At 49.2% G+C, this 27,753-nt stretch overlaps 1 protein-coding gene across 3 annotated transcripts in view; it reads right to left on the reverse strand.

Moving 5' to 3' along the window:
- Positions 1–2,300: 2,300 nt before the first annotated feature.
- PLEKHB2 (pleckstrin homology domain containing B2) overlaps positions 2,301–27,753 on the reverse strand; it is a 41,734-nt gene continuing 16,281 nt past the window's right edge. For all 3 annotated transcript variants that reach the window (XM_075003692.1, XM_075003693.1, XM_075003694.1), the window contains exons 4-8: positions 27,187–27,289; positions 26,568–26,607; positions 9,020–9,109; positions 7,829–7,937; positions 2,301–6,685 (exon numbers count right to left, since the gene is read on the reverse strand). In XM_075003692.1, coding sequence (XP_074859793.1) covers positions 6,549–6,685; positions 7,829–7,937; positions 9,020–9,109; positions 26,568–26,607; positions 27,187–27,289 — 479 coding nt within the window. In that variant the 3' untranslated portion in view covers positions 2,301–6,548. The remainder of the gene's footprint in view (positions 6,686–7,828; positions 7,938–9,019; positions 9,110–26,567; positions 26,608–27,186; positions 27,290–27,753) is intronic.

The following is a 27,753-nucleotide window of genomic DNA, read 5'->3' on the forward strand; positions in this document are numbered from 1 at the left end:
ATTGCGTCATCAAGCGGTATTGCTATTTTGGAGGAGGCCGGAGGTCTCAGATTTTTGAGGAGCTTATGGTGTTTCTCTTGCACCTTAGTTGTCTGGATGCCTTGCGTGAAGGCCACCCTCGTAAAACAGCTCTTGGAACTGTTTGAGATTGTCCGGAGGATGGACGTCCCCCGGGGCCGTAGCCTCATCCGGGAAGGAGAGCGAGGAACCGCTGGGGTACGTCTCTCTGGACCCTTCCGGTTCCTGCTGGTGATGGTACACCCTCTCACTAGAGGTTTGCGAGGGAAAATCTCGGGGTTCCATAACCAGTCCCCCCTGAGATGCTTGAGTCTCTGTCCCCGGTCGCAATTGCCCTCGGGGGTACGAGATCGTCTGCGGGGATCTTTCCCTAGTAGATAGCCGATGGTGTCTATGCCCCGCGTGGTAGGGGCGACCATGGCAGTATAGGCACTGTTCTTGGGAAGGTGACCTAGACCACTCCCTTGGTGCATACCCTCTGCGTCTGGGGGAGGGAGATCATCGAGACACTGGAGAGAGCGATTTTGCATAATAGTCCAGCGGTTCAAACCCCAGGAAGGGTGAAGGTGGTCCCAGCCAGGGTGAGGCTGGTTGCAAAAAATGGAGAAGGGGGCTCCGGGTAGGCTAGGGGGGACCCCTGCCTTCTGGTTGGAGTCTGCAACATAAGCGGAGGGCTGTGAGAAAGCAACTCCACAGCCCTGTGCAGAGAGGGGCTGCAATGCCTCCTCTTGTGTGCAGCCTTCCCCCTCCCTTGAGGAGGTAACTCCGCCCCCTGACATACAGGGGATCCCGGCCCCGTCCGCACCGAGCTTGGCACGCTCGAGGGCGGTGCCGCATGTGCGGTGTCCTCCGGTGCCTGCAGGCTGCGTGCCTGCGCGCTCTGCACCGCCGGTTCCCCGGGGGTCGGTGCCGCTGCCTGCGGTGCCGCCGGTACCGGCACTTGTTTAGCCGTCGCCCTGCCTGCGGTGCGGGGCGGCTGGCTGATTATTGGAGGCTGAGCCACTTCCACGTGGCTCTTCGTGCCGCCGCCGATCAGCTGTTGCTGCGGCTGGGGGTTGCTCACTCCTCCCGTCCCGCTCGCTATTGTTGCCGGCAGGGATCGGGCTGGGGAGACTTTCCTCCATTTTTGCGCTGATGGGGTGAGGGAGGCAGCTTTCCTTTTATGGGCCCTGGAGGGTCCCTCCTGCTGCGGCCGCTCCGGCCGTCTGGCTGGAGGGCCTTGTCGAAAAGCAGCATTTCAAGCCGCGTCTCCCTGTCTCTCCTTGCTCTGGCTGTTAATTTTGCACAGAAGGAGCATTTCTGTGCAACATGGGACTCCCCAAGGCACCTTATGCATAGACTGTGCCCATCCGACGCTGGCATCACCTCTCGGCAGGACTCACATTTTTTAAATCCTGAAGAGGACATTGTTGGTGAGTCTTTCAGTTGTTAAACGGGTACTTAGCACCTTCTCTGTGCTGTTTTCCCCTTCTGATGGCCTGCTGCAGCAGGAGGGCTGATGGCCCTATGCTCCTGGCCTCCGGCGCTTGTTACTGGGACTGGATTGAAGCTGTCCCGCTTGTAGTTTGTTTGTTGTTTTTGTTTTTTTTTTTGAAAAATAACAACCGGCTAACTTGCAGTAGCCTAAATACTTGAAAAACTTTAAAGAAAAAACAGTTAAAGCCATTGAATACGCTACTTGGCCTTAGCCTAGTTCGGCTTCCGTCTGCAGCCGACGGCGGTTAAGAGGAACTGGCGGGGACCGGATCGCGTACGTGGCCGGGAGCGCGCGGGGGAGTGGCGCGCACCGGCGCATGTGCGGTCTGGCAGAAACTGCTTGGAAGATCCAATCTTCGGCGCCGGGCGAGCCCGACACCTAATGTGGAGCACCCACGGGGACACTCGAAGAAGAAATGTGATTACTATGCGCCTGATTCTATCCTCATGTACCCTTATTAAATGCTCAGTGACATCACCGATTTCAGAGTTACTCTAGATTTACTATGTAACTGACTAGATCAGGCTGCCGCTTTCAGCCTTAAGTGTAAAAATCAACAGAGGAGTCAAATGCTAATCTTTCAGACTACAGTTCTGTTTTATTCTCCAGCCAAAACCAAAAGTGTCATTTGGATAAATGCTCTGGAAAGTTTGCTTGAATGGAAAATTCCAGTACTCACACCATGGATCTCCCTGTAAAGTGAAAGGTGCTTTTGTACAAGCTGGGTACGTGTCTAAGTGTACACACTCAAGCTCCTCCAACAAGAGGCTTAAGAGAAAATAGCAAAACACATCAAGGCACAAGCTTTTAGTTTAATAAGCATTTTATTGGTAAGAAATTTCACTGTAACTTCACAACTGCACAGCGAGGGAACAGAACAGAAGGGAAAGAACAGTAGGTAGGCTACAGAGCAAAGAATATATAATACTAAAGCACCTGAGAATGACAGCAATTTATGTTTATGCTAGCCTCCATTATCGAGATATTGGCTTGCATGTCAGCTTCTGTACTCTCCATCTCACAAGCTGTATATTTTGAGTTGGGGATGGGTGGGGGACCCAGAGGTCCAATTTCCCTTTTGCTTCTTTGTTCAACTTTAGTAGGAGGTGCTAGAAATGAAGACCCAACAAAAAGCTGACCATTCCATGCCACTGAATTGGAAGCCGGCTCCTGGTAGGCACCAGGTAAAACAAACTCCACAGTTAAAGGAAACCAACGTCCAATTTGTTTTGCTTTTTGAGAAAACACTACTGCTTTTCCCATAATTCTAATCCCTAGCTCGCTACAAGCTCATCACCACTTGGCTGGCTTTCAGATCTTAACATAAAAAAAAAAAACCTATCTACATTTTCAATAGTGATTTTGGAAGCGCCACCTATCTGAAAGTGGCAAGTATCAATTATTTTCAAAATCAGGTTTCTCTTGGTTGGCACCACCCCAAACCAAAAAAAAGACAAGTCACATCTAACAATGGAGGTTCCTGGTTTCTGCAAACATTTGAATTAAATATCTATTATTAGTCACTATGGCCCCAATTCTGCCACCTTAGTGTAGTGCCTTACTCTGGTGGGGACAGGAGAAGGGAGGAACAATGGAACAGGAACACCTGTGTAGCTCTAATAGTTCTACACAGATGTTGTATTAGGCCATGGTTTGGCCAGGTATGTTTCCATGATTTGCTGAAAAGCAGCGGCTTGAATCAGAGACTCAGCAAATATTCAAAAGGAAATGCCTTTCTAGGATCAAGTTTTCAGCTAGCTTCTGAAAAGGCACTCAGACCCAGACTACAATGTTATTGCTGTGGCTTCCTACCAAGCTTTTCTGTAAGAGTAAGCAAAGCTGCTCATTAATGAGCAGACTCTCCCCAGGTGCTGAGTTCTGCAGCTGTTATGGTCCTCAGAAACTACAGCTGCTGAACACATCTGTGTTGGTGGGGGCAAAAAAAAAAGGACATTACTGTGTAGCCATCCAGACAAACACAATAAAGCTGTTACTTTAATTTTGAGGACTTTATATGCAAGACGTTTTAGGGAACTGGATTTAGGGGCTGGTATATATAGTTCATCTCATCACTGATAGGAGTAAACTGAGGTTACTACCCACAAAGGCCATCTCTATCTGAAACGTGGCACCTCTGGTTAACTGCGCTATGCTAGTTTGCCTGGATCTTTCATTGTCAGCAAGGAGGCTGTGGAGTCCTGACTTCCAGCACCAAATGAACCAACACCTTGATTATATTCTCCAGTACATTTTACTCCACTTACCAGCCATAAGCAAATGCTGTTAAATTAGTATAGACCCTCAGCTGCCAAGATTTTGTCTGAACGCAATCTACTGTAGCAGACGCCAACTGCAACCTTCAACTTTTCTTTAAGGATTTTCCTTTCAAATGCATTAATCTGCAATGTCTGGTTTGCATATTTTTTTTTAGACACTGGTTTCTTTCATTATGAACTTTCAAATCAAAAGCAATGTGATCATTTTAAAGTTTAGCTAGATGCACAAGAGAGAATTCTAACAGCAATAGAGCTCCTTTTCCTTATGGGCTTTATTTCTACAACCAGGGACTAAAATACCATTTTGCACTTTCAGCACAAGACACAAAATGCCTATGCTGCAGTCAACGGTCCCTGCAAAAATGGAGACCTGCCGTTAATTAGACTGATCCGTTTTGTGCTTTGCTTTCACCATTACAGTCTAACCAGAAGAACATTAAAGTGGAGTTATATGTTGCTGTTCTCATTTTCTACTTTGCACATACAAAGCAGCGCAGGAATTGGTGACATGTGGGGTTCTATACAGCTAGTAGGACTACAGAGCTACAGAAACAGTTCTGTACTGTACTACTGTTAAACAACCAGTTCCATGATAACCTTGATCAATGCTTCGATTGTTAAAAAGTATCCATTTAGGGCCTGACCCCGGAAGAGCTTAGCACCCTTAGTTCTGATGGGTATGAAGGGATGACTGAGCACACTGCAGGATTGGACTCTAGAAGAGGATTCCATTATGCCATTAAAGGAACATAAGAGCATAATCAAGAAAATACAGCCTGTTACAAAGCCTCCCCACTGACGTTCACTGAAGGACTTGCATCAATTCCAATATGCTTTGGTTTAGCAGTCTCTCATCACATTTCTTTTCAATGGATTTTTCAAAGAGATTTATTAAGCTTAAGTCAATTTGTGACAGCTGGCCTAAACAGTCACAAAGATTAGGCTCTGTTGCTGTCTGTTAACCACATTTTTCCAAATGTGTAAGAATCCTCTATTGGTTCTACAGCACAACCTGAACAATACAGTTTTAGGTTTCACCAAGTTTATTCCTTCTATCACAAAGTTCCATGCCTGCCACATCCCAGCTACTTTCATCTTCCTTGACATACTCTGGCTTCTCCACCTCCAGGATTGTAATCAACTTCAACTGGTAGCTTGAGGGGTAAAAGCCTTAAAACATTCAGACAGCATTGTTAGGGAAGCTAAAAACAGTAGAACTATAAAAGTGACAACTTTCTACAAAGATCAATGCTTAGGCATGGCTTTTCCCATGAAGAAAGCACGTACATTTCTGTTTACAGATTATTCCATCATGCTTAGTACTGCTCAGTTTGTACTATAAAGCAGGATAGTAAAATTGATCACCCATGAGAAATTAAGAAGCAGTCGAAAACCAGTCAAAGGAATGCAAAGTGTGACAGAGGAAGGGGTATTCTTTTAGTGGTGAGTTAATGGCCACTATCAGAGATAACAAAGGTTGTGGGTGTAAAGTGTAGACACCACTGCCCTCATATGCCTACCACCAAGCAACCCCTTGCTATGCTATGCTATGGGGAACTCATGCAATGGTAAGGTAACAGATGGGGAAAGCAGATCTGCATTTCATTGCTGGCCCATACCCTAAGGCGTATATAACACACCCTGCATATATGGTCCACTAGAGTTTCTTTCCCATTTTCCTGTCTGCTTTCCACACGCTCCTCCTTTCCCTAGTCATCCACGATCCTCTCCCCAAACTCCAGCTTACATAAAAACATCTAGAAATACTGCCAGGTCCAGCCCTGCAAGGATGGATGTGATCAGTGGTCTTCCCTGAACATGCTATGAAGCTGAGCACAGGTGCAGGACCTTACACACACCAGCTGCTTCCCCATCCATACATTTGTGACTGGGCATGAGGAAATAACAGCTCTCTTCTCAGATCCCCAAATATACCCATCCTATCACGTTACCCTCCTATTTAAGCTTGAGAACCAAATGCTTAAAGTCCTGCGGACTAAGTTAAAGAAAAGGCTTGCACTGGCAACAGATTTTCTTTCGCTTTAGAAGTACTGAAATAATTCAAATTTCTTATAGCACAGAAGTGACAGAATATCTCCTTGCTTTACTGATCCCTTTGGTGACGATTCTGTCCTGTAAAATGAGTTTGGGAGGAGGGTATCCTAAATTCCACTGCTGATGTATTGCAATGACCCTCCAACATTTACATGTTCTTTTACGAAAATTCAGTGCCACATACCAAAAGTGAAAATTGCCCTGGGGACTACTAATAGAACCCTACATATCTGCTTTCAGAAGTGTTTTGTGAAGCCAACTGCATAAAATCCCTGAATATATGACTTCAACACACTTGGCTGCTATTGCACTGTAACATGCTGGAGTACCAAGACCCTTGTAGGATCAGAAATAAAAAAGGTTGCAGAAAAAATGCTTAACAGTCCGTTCTTAAGACTGGTGAGAAACGACGACACTCAATCCTTTGGTTATAATATTGCACTAGTACTAATGCTAATCAGTGACCAATGGGAAGCTTCATAAAAACGCTCTCAAAGTTAGCAAGTGTCTCTCTAAGTATATTTCAACTAAGTGGTGCCCTTAAACCCTCACCTTAGAACAGTTAAAAGTGGGTTAGTTAAGATGTCACTACCAAAAAAGGTACTTTTGCTTTTGGAGTATTAAAAACCTTTAGAGTAAACAGTACTTTGCAAAATATATTATTGCACAGGAAGAATAAATAAAGGTTTTTTTGAGCTACAAAGAAGAAAATCCCAGGAAATCTAGAAGACCCAGAACAATGATCCCAGGGCCATGCCGGTCGCCGCTCCAGCGAGCATGCCCAGTGCAAGGTCTCCATCATTGTCACGGTAACGTTCTCGAATAATGACATGATTTGCTGGGGGCTGGCCATAAGGTCCTGGAAAGCAGTAAGAGTATGGTTAGGAAAAGAGATTGCACATTTCCTGATTCAGATGCAGATCTAAAAGGCCTACCCATTCACCCACTCCTTCCCTCCCCTTAACTATATCTTTCTTTGCAGTTGGTATGGTGAAAACCAACTCCCCCACAGACCTGAGTGCTGATGCAAATTCTTGACCCTGCTACAAAAAGAGTACAGACAGCAGCCTTCCCTAACACTGACAAAAAGGAGAAGGATAATCCTGTGGCTAGCCCAGAGAGCTATGCACCCAGAGACATAGGTTCTATTCCTGCATCTGCCCAAGGTTCCTTGTATAGACTTGGATGAATTACTTAGCCTCTGTGCCTCAGTTTCAAACTTTTCAAGATGGAAATAAAAAAAACCCCAACCTGAGAAGTGTTGGGGGCTTATTTTAATGTACATTTTGATTTTGATGAAGCGCCATATAGAAAAGCAAAGGTACCATCCAAAGCCAATCATCTCTCATTGTATTACACCTCCAGATACTCAGAAGTCAGTCCTCCTGCAAAGTGCTTGGGAGAAGACCTCTTGAGGGGAAACAAATGCAGCATGAAGCACTTGCAGCAATTCATTAAGTGTGGCCTTTTCCCTGAGTCCGTTCTAAACCAAGGACCAAGAATGGTGGCAGAAGGCACTATGTGTCAGAGATGGTGGTGGAGAGACTTAAAACTGAGGTCTTGTCTACTTGTGATCATTAAGGGCTGAATCCAAAGCCCATTAAAGTCAAAGGGGAGGATTATAACCCCACGGAATTTTTGAGAAAGTAGAGGGGTTAAGCCAAACTTGGCCAAATTCCACCTTAAGTATGTTCTTCTGCTAAAGCCCCAGAATAGCTCAACTGAACCCAAAATTCTTCATTTGCTCTCTTTGTTTAGCAATAATTGTCACCTTTCCCTTTTGAGAAAGAAGGACAGAGCACTGGTTAAGGCAAATATGGGAGGAATGGGGTTCTTTCTAAAACCATCATTCACTCCCCATCAAGAGTAATGGAAATACTGGCGTTGATTCAAAGTAATTTGACCTTTTTAATTCGATAGGAAATCTGTAACTTCGCAGTAACTTTAGTTTTGAGGAGAAAGCATATGAAGCAACCTGGAGGAAGGGGCTGGTATGTATTACCTTGGTATGGATACTGATAAGGAACAGCATAGGCTTGTCCACTAGAGGCATAGATGACTTGAGGACCAGGAGGAGGATATGCACCATTGTACTGCTCGTAGCCATAAACCTGGGAAATGAAATGGATCTATTAGAAGACGTTCCCTTACTAAGCATCTTTTAAATTAGTTTAAAGTGCTTTGATTAAAACTCCACCCTGTTGCTAGTGCAGTTTAGGGATAATCAAAATCCATGATGTAGAAAGCAGAAGAGTTTTGTGAAAAGACTGCCTCTGAAGCGTATTTATCATAAGGAATCTGGGATGTTAATACGATACTGGGTCCGTCCTGTCAGCAGCCTATTGGCCATCATTTTGTAGTGCATCAACAAGGCAATATTATATAGGAGCCACAGGCCAGCCAAGTTTATATGTATTAAATGTCAGCATTTTTCTAGTTCTGCAATGGCTAAACTTGATGTTATAGGAACTGAACGTGTTCATTTGTGAAATACTGCAGTTAACTATATGGGCAGGACTCCCATGTCTTTTCACTAATCTACAGAAACAAAGCACATTGCTCATCTTCGGTGCTGCTCACAACTGGTACCACAACTATAAACAAGAAATGTGATTATGTTCCAAAGTCTAATCAACAACATGGAAAAAGGACAAGATTTAGTTAATATTATATAGTACTACTGAGATCAGCAAATATTTCGGTCCTATTGTTGCCCCATCCTAACCTTGAGTTACTATGAAATCCTGGACACTAAGTCCTCCCTTATCTGTTTTACAAATGTCAGTAAAATCCAGGAAGAATTACAAAATAGAATTTTTACCCTGGAAGTGCAGATATAGCATCAAAGCTTTCTAAAATGTTATTGCATCTCTGTAGCTGAAGGATATATGGCCAAGTTTCGCAGAAATGACTTGAATGCTTCTATTTTTCTGTGCCCAATCCGAGATGTTTTAAAGGGGCCTGATTTTCAGATGTGTTGTGTACCTTACCATTCAGAAGATCAACCCATTCAAAGGTGTCTCAATCTGAGCCCCCAAAAACCACAAGTCATTTTTAAAAACTTGAACTTTTCTCTAATGACACCATTTTTAAGGAGGGAAAAAAGAAACAACACTTCCAAGATACACATTTTTGAGTAGTCAGTACTCAGTCTTTTCACATTTGCGTTACTGTTCCTTGTTTACATTCCTACCTCAGGTGATGGGGTAGCATACGCCGTGTATGGGGGAGGAGCTGAGTAAACTGCGGACTCGTCATACATCACTTCAGAACCAACACAGCCCTAGACATTAAGCAAGACGACAGCAGTTGTTCACATCTTTACAGACAAGAGAACTGAGCAGAACATAGATTAAACATATAAGTGACCCCAGAGTAAACTGAAGTGTTCCTAGAATTCATATGAATATTTATTGTGTGTCATACCTATGCTATAAGTCAGTGGTTCTCAACCTTTCCAGACTACTGTACCCCATTCAGGTGTTTGATTAGCTTTGTTCACCTAACATTTCACCTTATTTAAAAGTTACTTAGAAAAAATCAGAACGATAACACACCATTATGGAAATATCTTCTCCATTTTTACTGTACAATTACAAAGCAATTACATCTAATCTATTTCAATGTACAGTTGTTTATAGAGCAGTATAAACAAATCTTGGTATGAAATTTTAGTTTGCACCAACTTCTCTAATACTTTTTACCTAGCCTGTAGTCAAAGAAGAAAGTACATCCCATAACGCCACAGAGCAAGACAGGAGCTAGTAATGTAAATCAGCTCCCTGAGTCAACCATTTTATTTTCTCCAACTCATTACAGTAAGGGGAATAAAAACTTTTTAACTGATAAGTCACTGGTTTGAAGTTCAGATTCAACGGATTAATTTTTACGGGGCGGGTGGGGGAACAACACACTTTTTGCATACAAGTTTCTATACTCTGCTTTCAGTCACTCCAAAGTAAGCCCACTGAGCTCAGTGGAGTTACATCAGTGCCACTGAGTGCAGATGTTAGCCCACAAGGTTCAAAAGTACAGCTCACTGCTACCCCCAAACATTTTGTACTAGTGACTCAACAACCCACACTCTTCGACTACAAATAAGACAAGGGCCTGTGAATAACAGATCTAAATTTAAATGCACACTTTAGTTATTTGTAGAAACACACACAATTTAAAACCTTACCAGTGAAGCTATTTTTAGACGAATCTCTTCTGAATCAATTCACACAGTAACTACTGCACATTTCCAGCTGTCTGTTTATATGTTTTAGCACAGCCTAGGATTTTTGCCATAGTTGTGGTGATGCACAACGCTGCTCCTATTCAACCAGAGGCTTTCCAAAAGGAAAAGGCTAGCTGGACTGCACCCATAAGCTTCTAAAATATTCTCTCCTGCCCACAAACCATTGTACATGGATTGCAGAAATGCTTTAGTGGACACAGTTTGGCTTTGTCTCCAGTCATATTTCTGGATTCATTAGCAATTCTAGAGGCCCTATGGGTGTCTTTTGGTTGATCCTGTGTTTTTCTTCCATGAAAGCAGAAGATTTCACACCCTGAATCAAGTAAAGCAACTAGAGCCAAGATTTAATAATAATAATTAGAAGCTTACCGTTAGGTTACCCACAACACTGCTCCTACAAACATATACCACTAGCTTTACATACACTGGGAATTTCCCTGAACTCGTGGGACTACACAGGTGTGTGAGGGTTTCCAGGACCAGAACTTAAGTAGTCCAATTTTCCAACTGGGAAGCACCCAGTTATCCCCCATGGTTGCAGCTGGATGCTCAGCACTTTTCAAAGTATGACTATTTACATAAGTGTCAGCAGATGGACTGGGGCTACTCCTTTAGTCATTCATTTCTTTGAAATTTCATCCTGAGGTTTAACAGTAGATAACATCCGAAGTTCACTCTCTAAGGCCTTGTCTACACTGGTGGCAGCCTGCAGTGTGTATGTAGCTACACGCTGCACAGAAAACAGGCTGTGGCTGCACTGCAGCACATAGCTACATGGACCAGTGAAAGGCTCTGGTGGCAGCAAGTCACTGGAGTTTTCTTCACCCACTTGAGTCTTTCACTGCAGGAAAGCTCTAGCAGTGGGATAGAGAAGTTACTCACCTGTGTAGTAACGATGGTTCTTCGAGATGTGTCCCCGTGGGTGCTCCACAGTAGGTGTCGGGCTCACCCCGGCGCCGCAGCTCGGAAAATCTTCAGCAGTCTCCGTCGGGTCGCGCATGTGCCGATGCGCTTCGGCTCTTCGCGCGCTTACGGTCACGTGCGCGATCCGGTCCCCGCCAGTTCCTAATCAACCACTCCAGACGCCCCTGAAAAAACACACGAACAGAGCTCCGAAGTGGGGAGGAACGGGTGGGTAGTGGAGCACCCACGGGGACACATCTCGAAGAACCATCGTTACTACACAGGTGAGTAACTTCTCTTTCTTCTTCGAGTGGTCCCCATGGGTGCTCCACAGTAGGTGACTACCCAGCAGTAACCCCCCTCCCCCCCCCCAAAAAAGGAGGTGGGTACCCGATTTATGCGCAGCTTGCCCGTGAAAGGACTGCTGTCGACAGGCGTGTATCCTCATCAAGCATCCTGTGCATGGCATAGTGCTTGGCGAAGGTGTCATAGGAAGACCACGTCGCCGCTCTGCAGATATCTCTCAGCGCGATGCCTTTGAAGAAGGCCGTTGACGCCGCCATCGCCCTAGTAGAGTGGGCTCTTGGCGGAACTGGCAGAGGAGTCTTGCAAATCTCGTAACACAGTCTTATGCAAGACACAATGTGACTTGAAATCCTCTGTGAAGATAGCGCTTCTCCTTTTGACCTGGATGCAATGGACACCAGGAGTCTGTCCATCTTCTGGAAAGGTTTAGTTCTATAGATGTAGAAGGCCAGTGCCCTTCTTACGTCAAGTAAGTGCAACCGTGCCTCTTCATTTGAGTTGTGAGGCTTAGGATAGAACGAGGGCAGCACTATTGGTTCGTTGATATGAAAGTCTGAAGAGACCTTCGGAACGAAGGCTGAGTGTAATCGTAAGACCACCGCTTCTTTTGAGAAGATCGTGCAGGGTGGTGTGGACATTATGGCCGCGAGCTCACTCACTGTGCGAGCTGACGTGATTGCCAGGAGGAAAGTCGTTTTAATAGTAAGTAGTCAAAGGGGGACCGTAGCCAATGGTTCAAAGGGCGGTCCCGAGACGGTGTGTAGAACTAGGTCTAAACTCCATGACTGCAGTATTGGTTTCCAAGAGGGGTACAGATTCACCAACCGCTTTAGGAAATGCGAGACAACAGGATGGGCAAATGTGGTTGACCCATCCTCTTCATGCCGAAACGCTGATATAGCCGCCAGATGCACCTTTATAGAGGATAGCAAAAGTCCATTTTGTTTGAGTTGTAGCAAATAATCCAGAATCGTAGGTATGGTGGTGTCCCGGGGTATTAGTTGCCTGGAGGAACACCATTCGGAAAAACGCAACCATTTGTGCTGATAAGTCTTTCTGGTGGAAGTTCTCCGACTACATTCAAGGACTTGTTGTACTCCCTCTGAGCATGTAGTCTCTAAGGCGCTTAGCCATGGATTAGCCATGCTTGTAGCCGAAGTCTCTTCGGGTGCGGGTGCAGTATTGACCCCCGAGACTGAGTGAGAAGGTCCAGTACTGTTGGTAGGGGAAATGGCCGATGTTGAGCCATGCGCAAGAGCAATGGGAACCACTGTTGCTGGTCCCAGGTTGGGACTATGAGTATCATGCGTGCTTTCTCCCTTCTGGCCTTCTCCAAGACCTTGTGTATAAGTGTCGTGGGAGGGAACGCATAAAGTAGAGGGCCCTTCCATGGGATCATGAAGGCGTCCCCCAAAGACTCCTGTCCCATGCCCGCTCTGGAGCAGTACTGGGGACATTTCTTGTTTTCTCGGGTGGAGAACAAGTCGATTTGGGGAAAACCCCATCTGCGGAACACTTGGTGAAGTAGGTCTGAACAGATCTGCCACTCGTGAGTGGGCGCAAAGTGTCTGCTGAGTTGGTCCGCCTTGACGTTGTGGACCCCCGGTAGGTATGAAGCCTTTATGATTATATTGTTGGCGATGCACCAGTTCCAGAGTCGGACCGCCTCTGCACAAAGCATACGAGACCTGGCTCCCCCGTCGGTTTATATAAAACATGGTGGTAGTGTTGTCGGTATTCACGCCGACTATTTTTCCGCGCAGATAATTGTGAAAATGCCTGCACGCATTGAACACTGCCCTGAGCTCTAATATGTTTATGTGCAGTGTCTTCTCCGCGGGGGACCATAATCCTTGAGTGGTTTTGTTGTCCATGTGAGCCCCCCATCCCATATGGGAGGCATCTGTTGTAATGAACACAGTAATTTGCGGCTGGCGGAAGGGCACCCCGTTAGGAGATTCTTGGGGTTTCCCCACCATGTTAGCGAGCTTCGTGCCTCTGTTGTAAGTGACACCCTCTTGTGGACGGTGTGGATTGAGGGTTTGAATACGGTTGCCAACCAATGCTGCAATCCTCGCATATGCAGCCTAGCGTTTTGCACCACAAACATGGTGGTTGCCATATGCCCCAACAGTTGTAAGCACGTGAGAACTGTAACAGTGGGGCTGTACGTTAGTAGTTGTATGAGAGATTCGATGGCACAAAAACGAGCCTCGGGTAAATACACCCTTGACGTGACTGAGTCTATCTGAGCCCCTATAAACTCTATATTTTGCGTGGGGTCGGTCTTTGACTTTGAGAAATTGATGATGAGGCCCAGTGAGGTAAATGTGTTTGTGGTGATGTGTATCATCCGTAATACCTCCGCCCGGGAAGTTCCCTTTAGCAGACAATCGTCCAGGTACGGGAAAATGAAAACTCCCTGTCTGTGTAGGTATGCTGACACCACCGCTAAGGTCTTGGTGAAGACTCTGGGTGCTGAAGAGAGTCCGAATGGGAGGACTCTGTACTGGAAATGATCTGTGCCCACAAGGAACCGGAGGAAATGCCTGTGGGCTGGATGAATTGCGATATGAAAATATGCATCCTGTAAGTCGAGGGCTGCAAACCAATCGCCGTGGTCTAGTGCCATGATTATTGAAGCCATTGTAGTCATTTTGAAGTGCTGTTTGCGTAGGTACTGGTTCAGTGCGCGTAGATCCAAAATGGGTCTCCACCCTCCTGTCTTCTTTTTCCGTCAGGAAATACCTGGAGTAGAACCCTTTGCCTTGAAATTATTCCGGTACTCTCTCCACCACCCCTATGAACAGGAGGTGGTCCACCTCCCGCCTTAATTCCGGTAGGTGAGAGGGGTCTCTGAGAAGGGGTGCGGTGGGAGGATTTGGTGGAGGTAAAGACTGGAAGGGGATCGTGTATCCCGTTTTTACAATCTCCAATACCCACTTGTCCGATGTGATGCTTTTCCATTGTGGGTAAAACGGCTTGAGTCGGTGATGGAACATGTACTGAGATTGGCACTGAGGTACGGTCTTGGCTTCACGGCCCTCGACATACCCGTCAAACTTGCTGTCTTGCACTTTGCCCTGCAGAGGCGTTGCCTTGCTGAGGCCGGCGCCTCGGGCCCTTATAATGTGTTTGTTGATGACGTCCCTGATCATACCCTCGTTGAAATTGGGTACGTTGTTGTTGGTAACCGTAACAGCATTGCTGAGGATAAAATTTCTTCCTTCTGAACAGTGGGGTATATATCCCCAAAGTCCGAAGTGTCGCTCTGGAATCTTTGCTCGAGTGTAGGACTGAGTCGGTCGATTCAGCAAACAATTTTATTTTGTCGAAGGGGAGGTCTGCAATTTTGACCTGTAACCCCTTTGGAATGCCGGATGTGTAAAGCCATGACTCTCTCCGCATTACCACTGCAGTGGCCACGGCGCGGGCCGCTGTGTCCGCCACATCCAGTGCAATCTGCACGCCCGCTCGAGAAGCCGCGTAGCCCTCTTGCACAATTGCCTTAAGAATTGGCCTTTTATCCTCCGGAAGGAAGTCCATGAGGGCAGTAAGCTTGGAATAGTTGTCGAAATTGTGATTCGACAAATGAGCAGCATAGTTGGCCATGCGGAGCAACAGAGTAGAGGAGGAGTAGGCTTTTCTACCCAGAAGATCCAGCTTCTTTATGCCCTTGTCCAATCCCCCAGATTTGTACTGGGACGATTTGGACCTGTGTTGGGACGATTCAACCACTAGCGAGTTTGGCTGTGGATGACTAAATAAAAATTCATACCTTTCGCAGGGACGAAGTACTCTTTGTCTGCTCTTTTGTTGGTAGGAGGAGCGGATGCTGGAGTCTGCCATATATTAGTGGCTGCCTCCATGATTGCATCGTCCAGAGGAATAGCAATTTTAGAAGAAGATGGAGGCCTGAGGTTTTTAAAGAGTCTGTGGTGTTTCTCCTGCACCTCCGCCACTTGAATATCTTGGGATTGAGCTACTCGTTTGAACAGCTCCTGGAACTGTTTCAGGTCATCTGGGGGAGAAATGTCTCCAGGGACCACGGCCTCGTCTGGCGAGGATGAGGAGGTATCACTATGGTATCTCTCCTCCAATTCCTCTGGATCCTGGCTGTATTGATGTGATTGCCTTTATGGAATTTCGAGGTGGGGTACAATGTCTTTAGACCCAGCCTCTGATTGGGGAACTCGTGGTGTTCCCCCAGGTGGAAGTAGAACACTGTGGCGTTGAGGGGTGGTCGACGGGGATCCATAGTGAGACGTTGACCTCCTATGCTGACGCCCCGCAAAATGATGGCGGTCATAGCAACAGGGACAGGGGCCCGGCGATGGAGACCTGGACCATGACCCAAGGATGTAAGGGTGGTGCCTGGAATGTCGAGAGCTCCGAGATGATACCGACGTACGAGGAGAGCCTCTGTGAGAAGACTCGTAGGGATCTCTGCTAGATGATGGAGAAAAGCGTGCAGACCCCTGGGATGGACTCCGAAGAAAAGGAGGACGTCGTCTGTGGCAGGCTGAAGGTGTTGCTGCCCATCGAATCTCTGGTGGTGATCGTGGTGACAGAGGCAGTGCAATTACCTCAGGAGAGGGGCTGCGGTGCCTGGTCTTCGTTTTAGCCTTTACCCTCTCAGGTGGTCTTATCGGTGAACTTGGTACCGGAGCAGGTGTCATGCTGATTACCACTGCTCCTGGTGCCGTCGTCGCCTCTGGGGAAGTCTCGATCGGTGCCGCAGTAGCCAGTGCCGGACTGACTAGTGCCCACATGGCTCTCGGTGCCGTCTCCCCGGTAGCTGCAGGGCCTTGAGTGGTTGCATGCGCCGCGGCTTTACCAGTGGAGGAAGCCAGCATGCGCGGGCCCTTTGTTACGCTCGTCCCGCTCCCAACAGTAAGGGGCAGGGATCGAGTAGGCGACGCTCTTCTTTTCTTCTGCACAGAGGAGGTCAAAGAGGCAGCCCTCCTCTTGTGCGATCCTGAAGAGCCCTCCGCATGCGTTGTCTCCGATGAGGCAGGCTGAAGTGCTTTGTCAACTAGTAGCATCTTCAGCCTCATTTCTCTATCTTTTCTAGCTCTATTAGTCAACTTGGAACAATGGGAGCACTTCTGGGGAACGTGCGTCTCCCCGAGGCACCATATGCATCTGCTATGGCCATCCGAAGCAGGCATGGCCTCCCGGCAAGATTCACACTTCTTAAAGCAGGGGGATGGCATTGTTAAAACTTAACTCTGAGTCCTTAGGTGCTAATAGCACACTTAACAGTCTATTAGGTGATGTTAATAACCGTTGGCCTTTGAAGGCTGACAAACAAAAGCAGCGGGCCCGCCCAGAGGCGGCCACTGCGGTTTTAAGATAGCCTTTAGCTTTTAACAACTTTTAACAGAGTAACTAACTATAATAACTATAAAACTGCTAACTATGAACTGTTAAAAACTATTAACACGAGAAAAAATAAGAGTTATCTGTCTCAGGCATTGGAGCCAGAGAGGATTCCATCTGCAGCCATTAGCGATTAAGAAGGAACTGGCGGGGACCGGATCGCGCACTTGACCGTAAGCGCGCAAAGAGCCGACGCACATCGGCGCATGCGCGACCCGATGGAGACTGCTGAAGATTTTCCGAGTTGCGGCGCCAGGGCGAGCCTGACACCTACTGTGGAGCACCCACGGGGACCACTCAAAGAAGAAGCTCTGTTGCTAAAATCAGCAGCATAGATAGGGGAGATCCTGCTTGAGTGTGTAAAGAACAGAGCCTGAGGTTCTGGCATGTTTTCAGTTTCCTAAGCAGTGCCTCATGATCTACCCTGCTATTCACACCTGTGCTGGGGGTGGAGGTGTCATGCAATATATGTACTCTAAACACCAATATAAGTGCAGACAGCTCAAGACATTACATAGGGTACAATTTGCAAAGTTAGCAGTTACCAGTTGTGCCCTCCAGAGGACCTAAAACCCAGTCACACATCAGTTAGCTTCAGATGGAGCATACTGAATATTTAGAAAACTCCCCTCTTTTTTAATTCCACGTGCAAGCTGTTGCGTGCAAGCATGCAAGAGCCGGCCCCGCTCCACCTCCCAAGCCCCTCAAGAGGATCAGATCCTGGCACTAACAACAGCCTGGTGATCTGTGCCGCTGTCACATACCAGTTCCCCTTTATACAAAATCATTTTGGTAGAAGATTAAAGTGTTTGGCCAATTAGACCAAAAAAATGTGGGCGTTTAGTTAAAAATGATATGGTGCCAAATTTAGGAATATACACAGGTGCCTGCTCCTGTACAGGTAAAATACCGAGAGAGGGCATCAGGTGGAACTCACGATTCACACTTAGAGCATACTCGAGAGCAAATGAAGACAAAACAGGCAACTTGATCAAAACAAATAAACAGTTTATTTGCTCTGTTGCCTGTATCTTTTAACCCTTAGGTTTGATTTATCTCTTAAGCCGTGTCTACACGTGCACGCTACTTCGAAGTAGCAGCACTAACTTCAAAATAGTGCCCGTCACGGCTACACGCGTCGGGCGCTATTTCGAAGTTAACTTCGACGTTAGGCGGCGAGACGTCGAAGTTGCTATCCTCATCAGGAGATGGGGATAGCGCCCTACTTCGACGTTCAACGTCAAAGTAGGGACCGTGTAGTCATTGTGCGTCCCGCAACTTCGAAATTGCGGGGTCCTCCATGGCAGCCATCAGCTGAGGGGTCGAGAAACGCTCTCTGCAGCCCCTCAGCTCAATGGTGGCCGCGTGGAGCGGCCCCTTAAAGGTCCCCTCCCCCTCCCTTCCCGTGCAGGAAGCTAAGGGAACGTGCAGGCAGCAGCCCAGACACGCGGCCAGCCTGCACGTCCCTCAGCAGCCACAGGACCATCAATGGCCGCCCGGCAGCCCCCCCAGCGGACCCCCCCCCAAGGGGAGCTAGGGCAGCCAGCCCAGCCAGGCGAGCAGCCAGACTGGCAAGCGGCAGTGAGGCCCCTCCTGGACGGAGGCCGAGCTGCGGGACCTGCTGGGGCTCTGGAGCGAGGAGGAGGTGCTCCAGGTAATGGGGAGCAAGAGGCGAAACGTGGATGCGTTCGCTTGGCTGGCCGACGGCCTGGCTGCCCGGGGTCACCCTGCCCGCACTCCTGATCACGTCAGGAGTAAGGTGAAGGAGCTGCGGCAGAGTTATGCCCGGGCCCGGGATGCAGCCGGCCGATCTGGGGCCGCCCCCGTCACTTGCCCCTTTTACAGGGAGCTCAGAGACATCCTGAGCCCCCGGCACACCTCCTCCCCTCCGGCCACCCTTGATACTTCGGCCGACGAGCCCCAGCAGGCCCTTCAGCCGGAGTCTGCCCCGGAGATAAGCCCCGCACCCCGGGGGCCCCCCCCCCCGGAGCCCACCCCCGGGACGTCGCAGCAGGAGGAGAGGGGCTCCTCCTCCGCAGAATCTGGGCTGCAGATCCTCCTCCTGCCATCCCGGAGCAGCAGCCGGACCTCCGCCCCCTGGGGATCTCCGGACCGTGGGAGTGGACTGACAGGTATGTACCCCTCTCCGGTGTACACCCCTGGGCTTGAGGGGCGGGGGGTAATAGATGTGTGTCCAGGGCCCCCCACCTTGGCCATGGCCCCAAGGACAGCAGGGCCATGTCCCTCACAGCAGTGCATCAGCCCCTGCCCCCCCCACCCCACATGACAGTGCCATGCCCCATCCCCGGGCCAGGGGGGAGCGGAACCTCGAGGGGCCCCCGGGAGGAGGGGGTGGGACACCCCGCAGCAGCAGCAGCACGTGATGGAGTGGGGGGAGTGCAAAAGGGAGACTCAGGCTACATATGAGCAACAAGAGCCGAATAGCTCCCGGGGCAAAGGATGATCGTGGGGCTACAGCTGGCAGGTGACACCTCTGCCCTGAACCAAGAGGAGGGAGGAGCCGAGCTGGCTTTGAAATGGGGGGGGAGGGCGAGGGCTGCAGGTAGAGGCTAGGGGAAGGGAGAGCTGGAAGGCAGCCAGCCTGAGGAGGGGGAAAGCTGCATCCCAGAGGGGCACCCCTTGGGGTCTTCTCCCCAGGACGGGTTGGAAAGACTGTCTCTTCTGACAGCTAGTGCTGTCACTCCTGGGCGAGACTGGGCATCTGTGGCCTAAGAAACCTTTCCTGTCAGACCCTGCAGAGTGAAGTGAGAGTCGCTCCCACCAGGGGACGGGGTGCAGTGCAGGGGGACCCCTGAACCCCATCCATCACAGCAGCATCTCCCGGGGACGGGGAACCTGCAGCACAGGGCTGGGGGGACAAAGGCCACGGCTCGGGGCCCACACTAACGCCTGTCTCCATTCTTCTTCCCCGCCTCCTCTCCTGTGTCCCGCAGCTGCACCATCGGAAGGGCCGGACGAGAGCACCGGCGAGGAATCAGTGGTCCTGGAGACCCCTCCGGGGCCATCGCTCCAGGCAAGCCCCTCGGCCGAGGGCCAACCGGCCCCACGGCGGGCTAGACGGCGGACGCCGCGCCACCACAAGCCGACGGCAACGGACCCCCAGCTGCTGGCCATCCACCGTCAGCAGCTGGAGGTGGTGGAGCAGCGCCTGCGGGTGGAGCAACGCCGCGTCGAACTGCAGGAGCGGGCGCTGACCTGGCGCCAAGAGGCATGGGGGCCTACATGGAGACTTTCAACCGCCTGGTGGACTACCTGGCCCCCCATGCCGCACCGGCCGCCGCCGCGCCCACCCTGCCTGCTCCACCCGCCGCAGCGCCCGCCCTGCCTGCTCCACCCGCCGCACCACCAGCTGCTCTGCACATCGCCATCCCGTCCGCAGTTGCCCCGCCACCCACCACTGAGGGCTGGAGCACCGAGGGACCCCTGGAGCCAGCTGAGACTTGCCAGGCATATCTTCCAGTCCGCCCCGCCCCCAGCCAGCTCCAGACAGGGCTGCAGCCGCACCGGGGCTCCCCGCTGCCCACGCCCAGTGCTGGACTTTAGGGACGAGGGACCTGGGACGTGGCCCCCCCTTGTATATAGTTGTGACTTATTAATTTGTGCCCCAGGTTTGCCCTGTCCCCCCCATGTAAATAGTTCTCCCCTTTATCATCCCTGGTTTTCTTTTTATTACTATTGTTTTATTTGTACACATTACTTTTGTTCCACACGTTGTATATAGTTTGTTCTTGTTTTATTTATAGTTAAAAAAAAAGTTCTAAAAGAAAAAGCAGTTTAAGTTCAGCCACAAGTGCGTGCTGTCATTTGTCCAGTAAAAGTGGGGCGGGGGGTGCGGTTGGGTGCTCCATGGTGTGGGCGTTGGGACAGGGAGTGTTGTGGAGGAAGGGGTGGGCAGTGGGGGGCCTGGCAGAGTTCACCCCATGGCCTCATCATCGAAGTGGGCCCGCAGGGCCTCCCGGACCCGGGTCCCTTCGGGGTCCACCTGCCGACTGGGGGCAGCGGGTGGCTGCACGTCGGCCCTGCCTGCCTCCACAGCCCAGCCCTGGAAAAAGGTCTCCCCCTTGCTCTCCACCAAATTGTGCAGGGCGCAGCAGGCACCCACAATCAGGGGGATGGTGTTGGGGCCCGCATCCAGGCGGGTCAGGAGACTTGTCCAGCATCCTTTCAGGTGGCCAAATGAGCGCTCCACCACCTGGCGCGCGTGGTTCAGGCACTGGTTGAAGCGTTCCTGGCTAACGGAGAGATGGCCCGTGTACAGGTGCATGAGCCAGGGCCGGAGGGGGTATGCCGCATCTGCGATGACGCAGAGGGGCATAGTGGTGTCCCTCACAGGGATCTCCCGCTGGGGGATGTGGATCTCCCGCTGGGGGATGTAGATCCCCGCCTCCAGCCGGCGGCACAGGCCCAAGTTCCGGAAAACCCGGGCATCGTGGGTGCTACCAGGCCAGCCCACATGAATGTCCTGGAAACGGCCCCAGCTGTCCACCAAGGCCTGGAGGACCACAGAATGGTAGCCCTTGCGATTCATGTAGCGTCCTCCACTGTGATGCGGGGCGTGGATGGGGATGAGAGTCCCATCCAGAGCCCCGAAGCAACTGGGGAAGCCCAGGGTGGCAAAGGCCACGATGGTGGCATCTGGGTCCCCCAGCCTCACGAGCCTGTGCAGGAGCATGGCATTGATGGCACGCACAACCTGCAGGGAAAGCACACGGGAGAGTACCAATGAGGGGTGAGCAAGGTGTGCGTGGCCCTGCCCTGCCCTCCCCTCCTCTGCCAGGGCCCCCCTCCCCTGCCCTGCCCTTCCCCCGTGGGTTCTCTTACCTCCATGAGGACAGCCCCGACAGTGGCCTTGCCGACACCAAACTGCTGTCCCACGGATCGGTAGCTGTCTGGAGTGGCCAGCTTCCAGACAGCGATGCTGACCTGTTTCTCCACAGGGAGGGCACACCGCTTGGCAGTGTCCTGGTGCCTGAGTGCGGGGGTGAGCCACTGGCACAGCTCCATAAATGTCTGCCGGCTCATCCTGAAGTTCCTGAGCCAGTGGTCGTCGTCCCACTCCTCAAGCACCAGCCACTCCCACCAGTTGGTGCTGGTGGGGTAGCTCCACAGCCGCTGGCGTGTGAGGCAGGGGGTGGGGGGGCGGGGTGCTGCAGGGTTGGGGGTTGAGCCCTGCTGCCCTGGGGGCAGCTCCTCCTCCGGTGTAGCAAGGAGGTGCTCAGCTGCCTCCCGCATAGCATGGATCAGGGCAAGCCCTGCTCCTGCAGGGAGGGCTGGGTGGACCTCTGGCTGCTACTGCTGCTGCTGGGGGTCCATGCCTGCGTCGCCCGGGGTCTGTGCGCCTATGGCTCCTCAGACCGCGTGCTGTGCAGGCTGAGTGTGTCTGGGAGGGGCCCTTTAAGGGAGCAGCTAGCTGTTGCCCCGGAAGCGCTAGTCCGTCCTGTGACCGTGTCTGCAGCTGTGCCTGGCATCCCTATTTCAATGTGTGCTACTTTGGCGTGTAGACGTTCCCTCGCAGTGCCTATTTCAATGTTGTGCTGCGCAACGTCGAAGTTGAACATCGACGTTGCCAGCCCTGGAGGACGTGTAGACGTTATTCATCGAAACAGACTATTTCGATATTGCTACATCGAAATAAGCTATTTCGATGTAGGCTTCACATGTAGACGTAGCCCTCGTGTCACTGGTATCAGTTACTGTGTCACACTCACAAACATGGTTACATAAGATTACAGTTAGTACTTACACAGAGCTCGCCAAGCATGGCCAAAGGACTTGCACTCTGCCAAGTTTTGGGTCAATGTAAAAGTAGCAAATCTTTTGCCTTTTCTTCTTGATACCTGTAACTAACCCTTAAGGTTATTACTTTTCAAACGAACTATTTATGTAGGTTCCAGGCCCTGCTACCTTTGAACCTAATTACTATAGTTAGCTCAGGTGGGGCGCTGCTCCCTCTCGATGCTATCAATATACATATATTCTTTTCTCTAGTACCTTACCTATGTTTCACTAAGGCCGTATCTATACTAGCCAAAACCTTCGAAATGGCCATGCAAGTGGCCATTTCGAAATTTACTAATGAAGCGCTGAAATACATATTCAGCGCCTCATTAGCATGTGGTCGGCCACGGCACTTCGAAATTGACACGGCTCCTCCAGACAGGGCTCCTTTTCGAAAGGACCCCGGCTACCTCGAAGTCCCCTTGTTCCCATCTGCTCATAGGAATAAGGGGACTTCGAAGTAGCCAGGGTCCTTTCGAAAAGGAGCCCCGTCTGGATAAGCCGCATCAATTTCGAAGTGCCGTGGCCGCCCACATGCTAATGAGGCGCTGAATATGTATTTCAGTGCTTCATTAGTAAACTTCGAAATGGCCACTTGCATGGCCATTTCAAAGTTTTTGGCTAGTGTAGACACGGCCTAACTGTTTTAAGAATACTATTTTTGATTGGAGTAAGATAACGACATTAAGCAAATAAATCCTTCTTTTCTAAATATCCTAACTAAATAATATCTATTTATCCTTAATCTTATACTTACCCTACCTTATATTAACACTAATAATATTAACAAAACCTCTCATGTTTCAATATAAATTTATACAGTTAAGGAAATTAAAGTCTTTGTCGATATCAAATGTTCAAAGTCAATAGTTGAACACAGATCAGAATAAAGGATATGGGGGAACTGGGCTGCAATTCTTTTGCTGCAGGGAGACCAGTTCCCTTGCTGTCGGCAGTGGGGCTCTACCACCTCACATGCTGACTAGAGCGCAGTACCCCCTTAAGAGGGGCCAGTTTGACCACTAGCCAACAGGGGCAGGAGCCACCCACTACAACTCACATCAAGAACCGGATGTCTACTGTTGCTATTTAAATGGCGGGTGGAGACAAGGCTCGCGGCCGCGCGTCAGCTCTTAACAGGCGGACAGAGACAAAGCTCTACGCCATATGCCTTAGTGATTTTTCAACTAGTGCAAATTCAGCTCTCTTCTTCTCTTCCTTCTTCCTCCTCCTTCTTCGCCTGGCTCCCAAGAAGTGAGCAGTGAAGAAGTGAGCAGACAGTGGGAAAATGAGCCAACTGGGACCCCGACCCTTGTACTTTTTTAGAGAGACCTTTTATAGAGCCCAGACTCTTTTATAGAGCTCCTCCATTAATATTCATGAGGCTCAAAGTGCTGAACGGACCTGATTGAAGACTTAAGTCCTGTGATCCGCTGGACTTCTAAACGTTCCAGGTGTATTTATTAATACAGGAGTTCATCATGATTCTATAGGTAGCTTGTATCGTATTTACATTAATAGAGTGGTAAAGCTAGATTGTAACTGACCGTTGGGGGGCTCCAACGGTCATTCCCTCAATGTAAGTGAATGGACATGTGGTGGTTTGAAAAGTAAACCCATTTCTAACAACATTTTTGAGGTAAAAACTTCATGATTTGCCTGCGATAAGCATGGCCACACATGGGAGGAGACCCTGCAATACACCCCAAGGGCAAGGATGTCAAAAAACCCCACTAAGAGATTTTTAACACAAGCACACCGCTTCAAGGGCTAAAAACAGGAATTCTACACTTGCTTTTCAGAGAGTCATTTTTTTGCCCTCTGTTTAACACCGTGATGCAGTATAATGTAGCATTCTGCACAGCGAAGTAGTTCCTTGGTGCAAGCAAAGAGCACTTTTACCATACTACAAATATTGCTTCAAGTATTCAAAAATTTAAACTGTCACATGAGGGGATGTAACAGCTATTGTTGCAATGTGGGAACTAAGAGTATGAAAAGTCCTTGGATAAAGGGTCAAGTATTTCCCAATGGAACTGCAGGAATTTGGGACCTGGTATCTAAGGGTCTGTCTTCACTACACAGAAGATTGACCCAGTCAGGATCGATTTTCCAGGGTTCAATTTCACGCACCTAAGTTGGATTTTGTGCATCCCCATATCTGGGGTCAACAGTTGACCCTTGAACTCCTCTTGAGGAGTAAGGGAGGTTGATGGGAGAGGTTCTCCTGCTGAGCCCCCACTACGAAGACAGACAAGTAAGTCGATTGCAGATAAGACAATTCCAGCTACACAGCTGCCACAGCTAGAATTGTGCATCTACAATTGACTTTAAAGTCTAGTGTAGACCAGGCCTTAGGGTATGTCTGTTTTGCAACTGGGATGTGTGCTTCGTAAAAGGAGCAGACAAACTAGTGCTACCTCACCTTGAACAAGGGTGCTAAAAATAGCAATGGGAATGTTGCCAAATTAGCAGCACCCAATCTCACGCCCACCTGATCCCCCATGCTTGACCTCAGGTGGCCAGTCCATGCCACCACCTTTGCAGCAATGGCTTCATTTTTAGCAAGCTAGCTCAAATGGAGCTAACTCAAGTCTACTGTCTAATCCTGGAAATCAAATCTCCCACCTGCAGTGCAGTTATACACTAGATATTGCTCTTTCCCAACTGGGGGAAAGCTATTGCCAGAAAGTGTTCTATCAGCCAGTCTCAAACAAATGCAAGAAAGTGAGTCAATAGCAGAAATAGGATGGATAGGCCCTCTAGCAGAATAAATGGCAGAAATGAGCTAGGCAGGCCCTCCAGAAGAGCAAATGCCACTAGTTATACTATAAGCTGCAAGGGTTTACAACTGAGCACAGATCGGTTTTACAGATTAGGGAGTGAATAAGCAATTTCTCCATCAATGCTAAGCTTAAGGTGCCACCCCTTAGTTTTTAGTTCCATTTTCCAGGAAGTTTACGGGGACAGTCTCAGGAGGCAAAACGTTAACTGCAAATGCCAACCAGGCATTTCAACATGCAGTCATCCAATTTGAAAACTGCCATGAACCATTCTGACTCAAGCCCAAGTTTCTGAGGTTACGTCTCTATTGTATGAGTTCCACAGAACTGTATACGGCAGATGGAACGCAAAAACATCTTGCATATTCTACAAGTGAGTTTGGCACCTGTGTTAAGTACTTACATAAATGTAGCTGCAACTTATTTCAGCTAAAGGCTTCTCTATACACACACCTAGTTTCTTTGTGGACTACCTGCATCTAGATGGGCCTGATGCCAAAAGCAGCAGAAAGGTCAGCCCATATCTTAAACAGCTACAAGAGAATTCATGAGTGACCACAGCCCTGATCCGCAGTGTTCATGTACAGATTAGTCTTTTCCCAGCCACAGCTGAGATTCTTCCTTTAATATGGCTCACAGCAAAGCAGCTGTGGTGCTCCAGAACACCTTTCCTCTCCTTTAGCTGTCAGTACCCACAGCCACAAAACAACCCCTACGAGAGCTGCAGGCACCAGATCCATGGTGCTTGTACCCTCTTCTGTCCCAGACAATGGCTACGTCTACACTAGCCCCAAACTTCGAAATGGCCACGCAAATGGCCATTTCGAAGTTTACTAATGAAGCGCTGAAATGCATATTCAGCGCTTCATTAGCATGCGGGCGGCCGTGACGCTTCGAAATTGACGCAGCTCGCCACCACACGGCTTGTCCTGACAGGGCTCCTTTTCAAAAGGACCCCACCTACTTCGAAGTCCCCTTATTCCCGTGAGCAGATGGGAATAAGGCGACTTCAAAGCAGGCAGGCTCCTTTTGAAAAGGAGCCCCGTCGGGACAAGCCGCGTCAATTTCGAAGCACCATGGCTGCCCGCATGCTAATGAAGCACTGAATATGCATTTCAGCGCTTCATTAGTAAACTTCAAAATGGCCATTTGCGTGGCCATTTCGAAGTTTGGGGCTAGTGTAGACACAGCCAATGACGGACAAAGCATAGTAATCCAAATGGGTTCCTGAAGGCAGGGTGAAGAAAAACTGCTAGGCCCCTAACTGCCACTCACACTCCCTCCTCCCTACCCAATCACTATGCAAACATTCACAGTGCACTTACCGCATTTGTTCGAGCATCCTGGAGAGCAATTTTCCATGCCCTGCGAGAAACATTATTTAATGGATACAGAGATACTCCACATCTCTTCTAAGGTTTTAAGTTAGCAATTGAAAAGGCACCGAAAGAGCCACATTTCGCAGACAAAGTGAGATTCTGGAAGTGTATATCAAAGTTGGGGGGGCAGTGGGAGGATGAAGTTAAGGCAGGACATATGCACAGAGAGACTGTGGGAAGGACCAAGGAGGCATTAGTTCCTCTGTACAATTCATAAGCCTATGGCAGCAGTATTGTGTGCTGCTCTCGGGTTCCTTGTTCGAATACAGAGAAGGGCAACAGACAAAGAGCCAGGGACCTGCAGCAATCCCAAAGAAGGGCATCACTATGGCAGGAACAATGTGGGAGGATGGGAAAGGAGAAGTGTCCTCACAGTCTCTTCAGCAACGGCACCTGTGCTAAGGTGTCACCTACCAAGGAGAGGAACAAGGACACAAAGGAATATTCTTCCTCTTGGCATTCACTAGTATGTAGCAGCCTTGAGGAATTCCAGAGCATTGGGGCCCATTCTTGGGCAACCAAGTGACGAACACAGCATGTGAAACAATGTTCGCTGAAAACTCACAAGCAGTCATCTGCGCTTTCTGCAGAGAGATTGATTGTCTTTCCATCCCGACAAACAATCTGCAGCAAACAATCTCTCGGCTTCCCCTCTGGAGGCTGGAAATCTAGTTCAGAAAAAGAAATCAAAAAAGAATTCCATGTAATACTTTGGAAAACAAAATCCTTTACTCCACGAATATTCTAATTCATGGGGATCTCAGGCCTTCTGGCCAGGTTTAAGCACAACAAAGAGTTTGAGTTGTACAGGTGCTCTCTTTAGACTGAAAGAAAAGACAGTTGCATTGCAGACATTTTGGCTCAGGATGGAATCTGGGACCCTTCCCTCTCATGGGGTCTCAGAACCCAAGCTCCGACTCAAGCACCAGTGTCCACACTGCAGTTCTAGAGCTTCACAGCCTGAGCCCGGCAAGCCCTTGCTACTTAACACAGGCCAGCAACTGTGTAGATGTATCCATAGGGCAGGGGCTCCATCAGGACAGGAGAAAGTTACAACTTGGATTGTAAGGTGAAAGCCTTGTAGGGAAGGACTCTGGCCCAGCAGCTCTGTTTTCATTCTTAATGTATATAC

Source organism: Carettochelys insculpta, chromosome 10 (assembly GCF_033958435.1).
Source record: "Carettochelys insculpta isolate YL-2023 chromosome 10, ASM3395843v1, whole genome shotgun sequence".
Classification (NCBI taxonomy): domain Eukaryota; kingdom Metazoa; phylum Chordata; order Testudines; family Carettochelyidae; genus Carettochelys; species Carettochelys insculpta.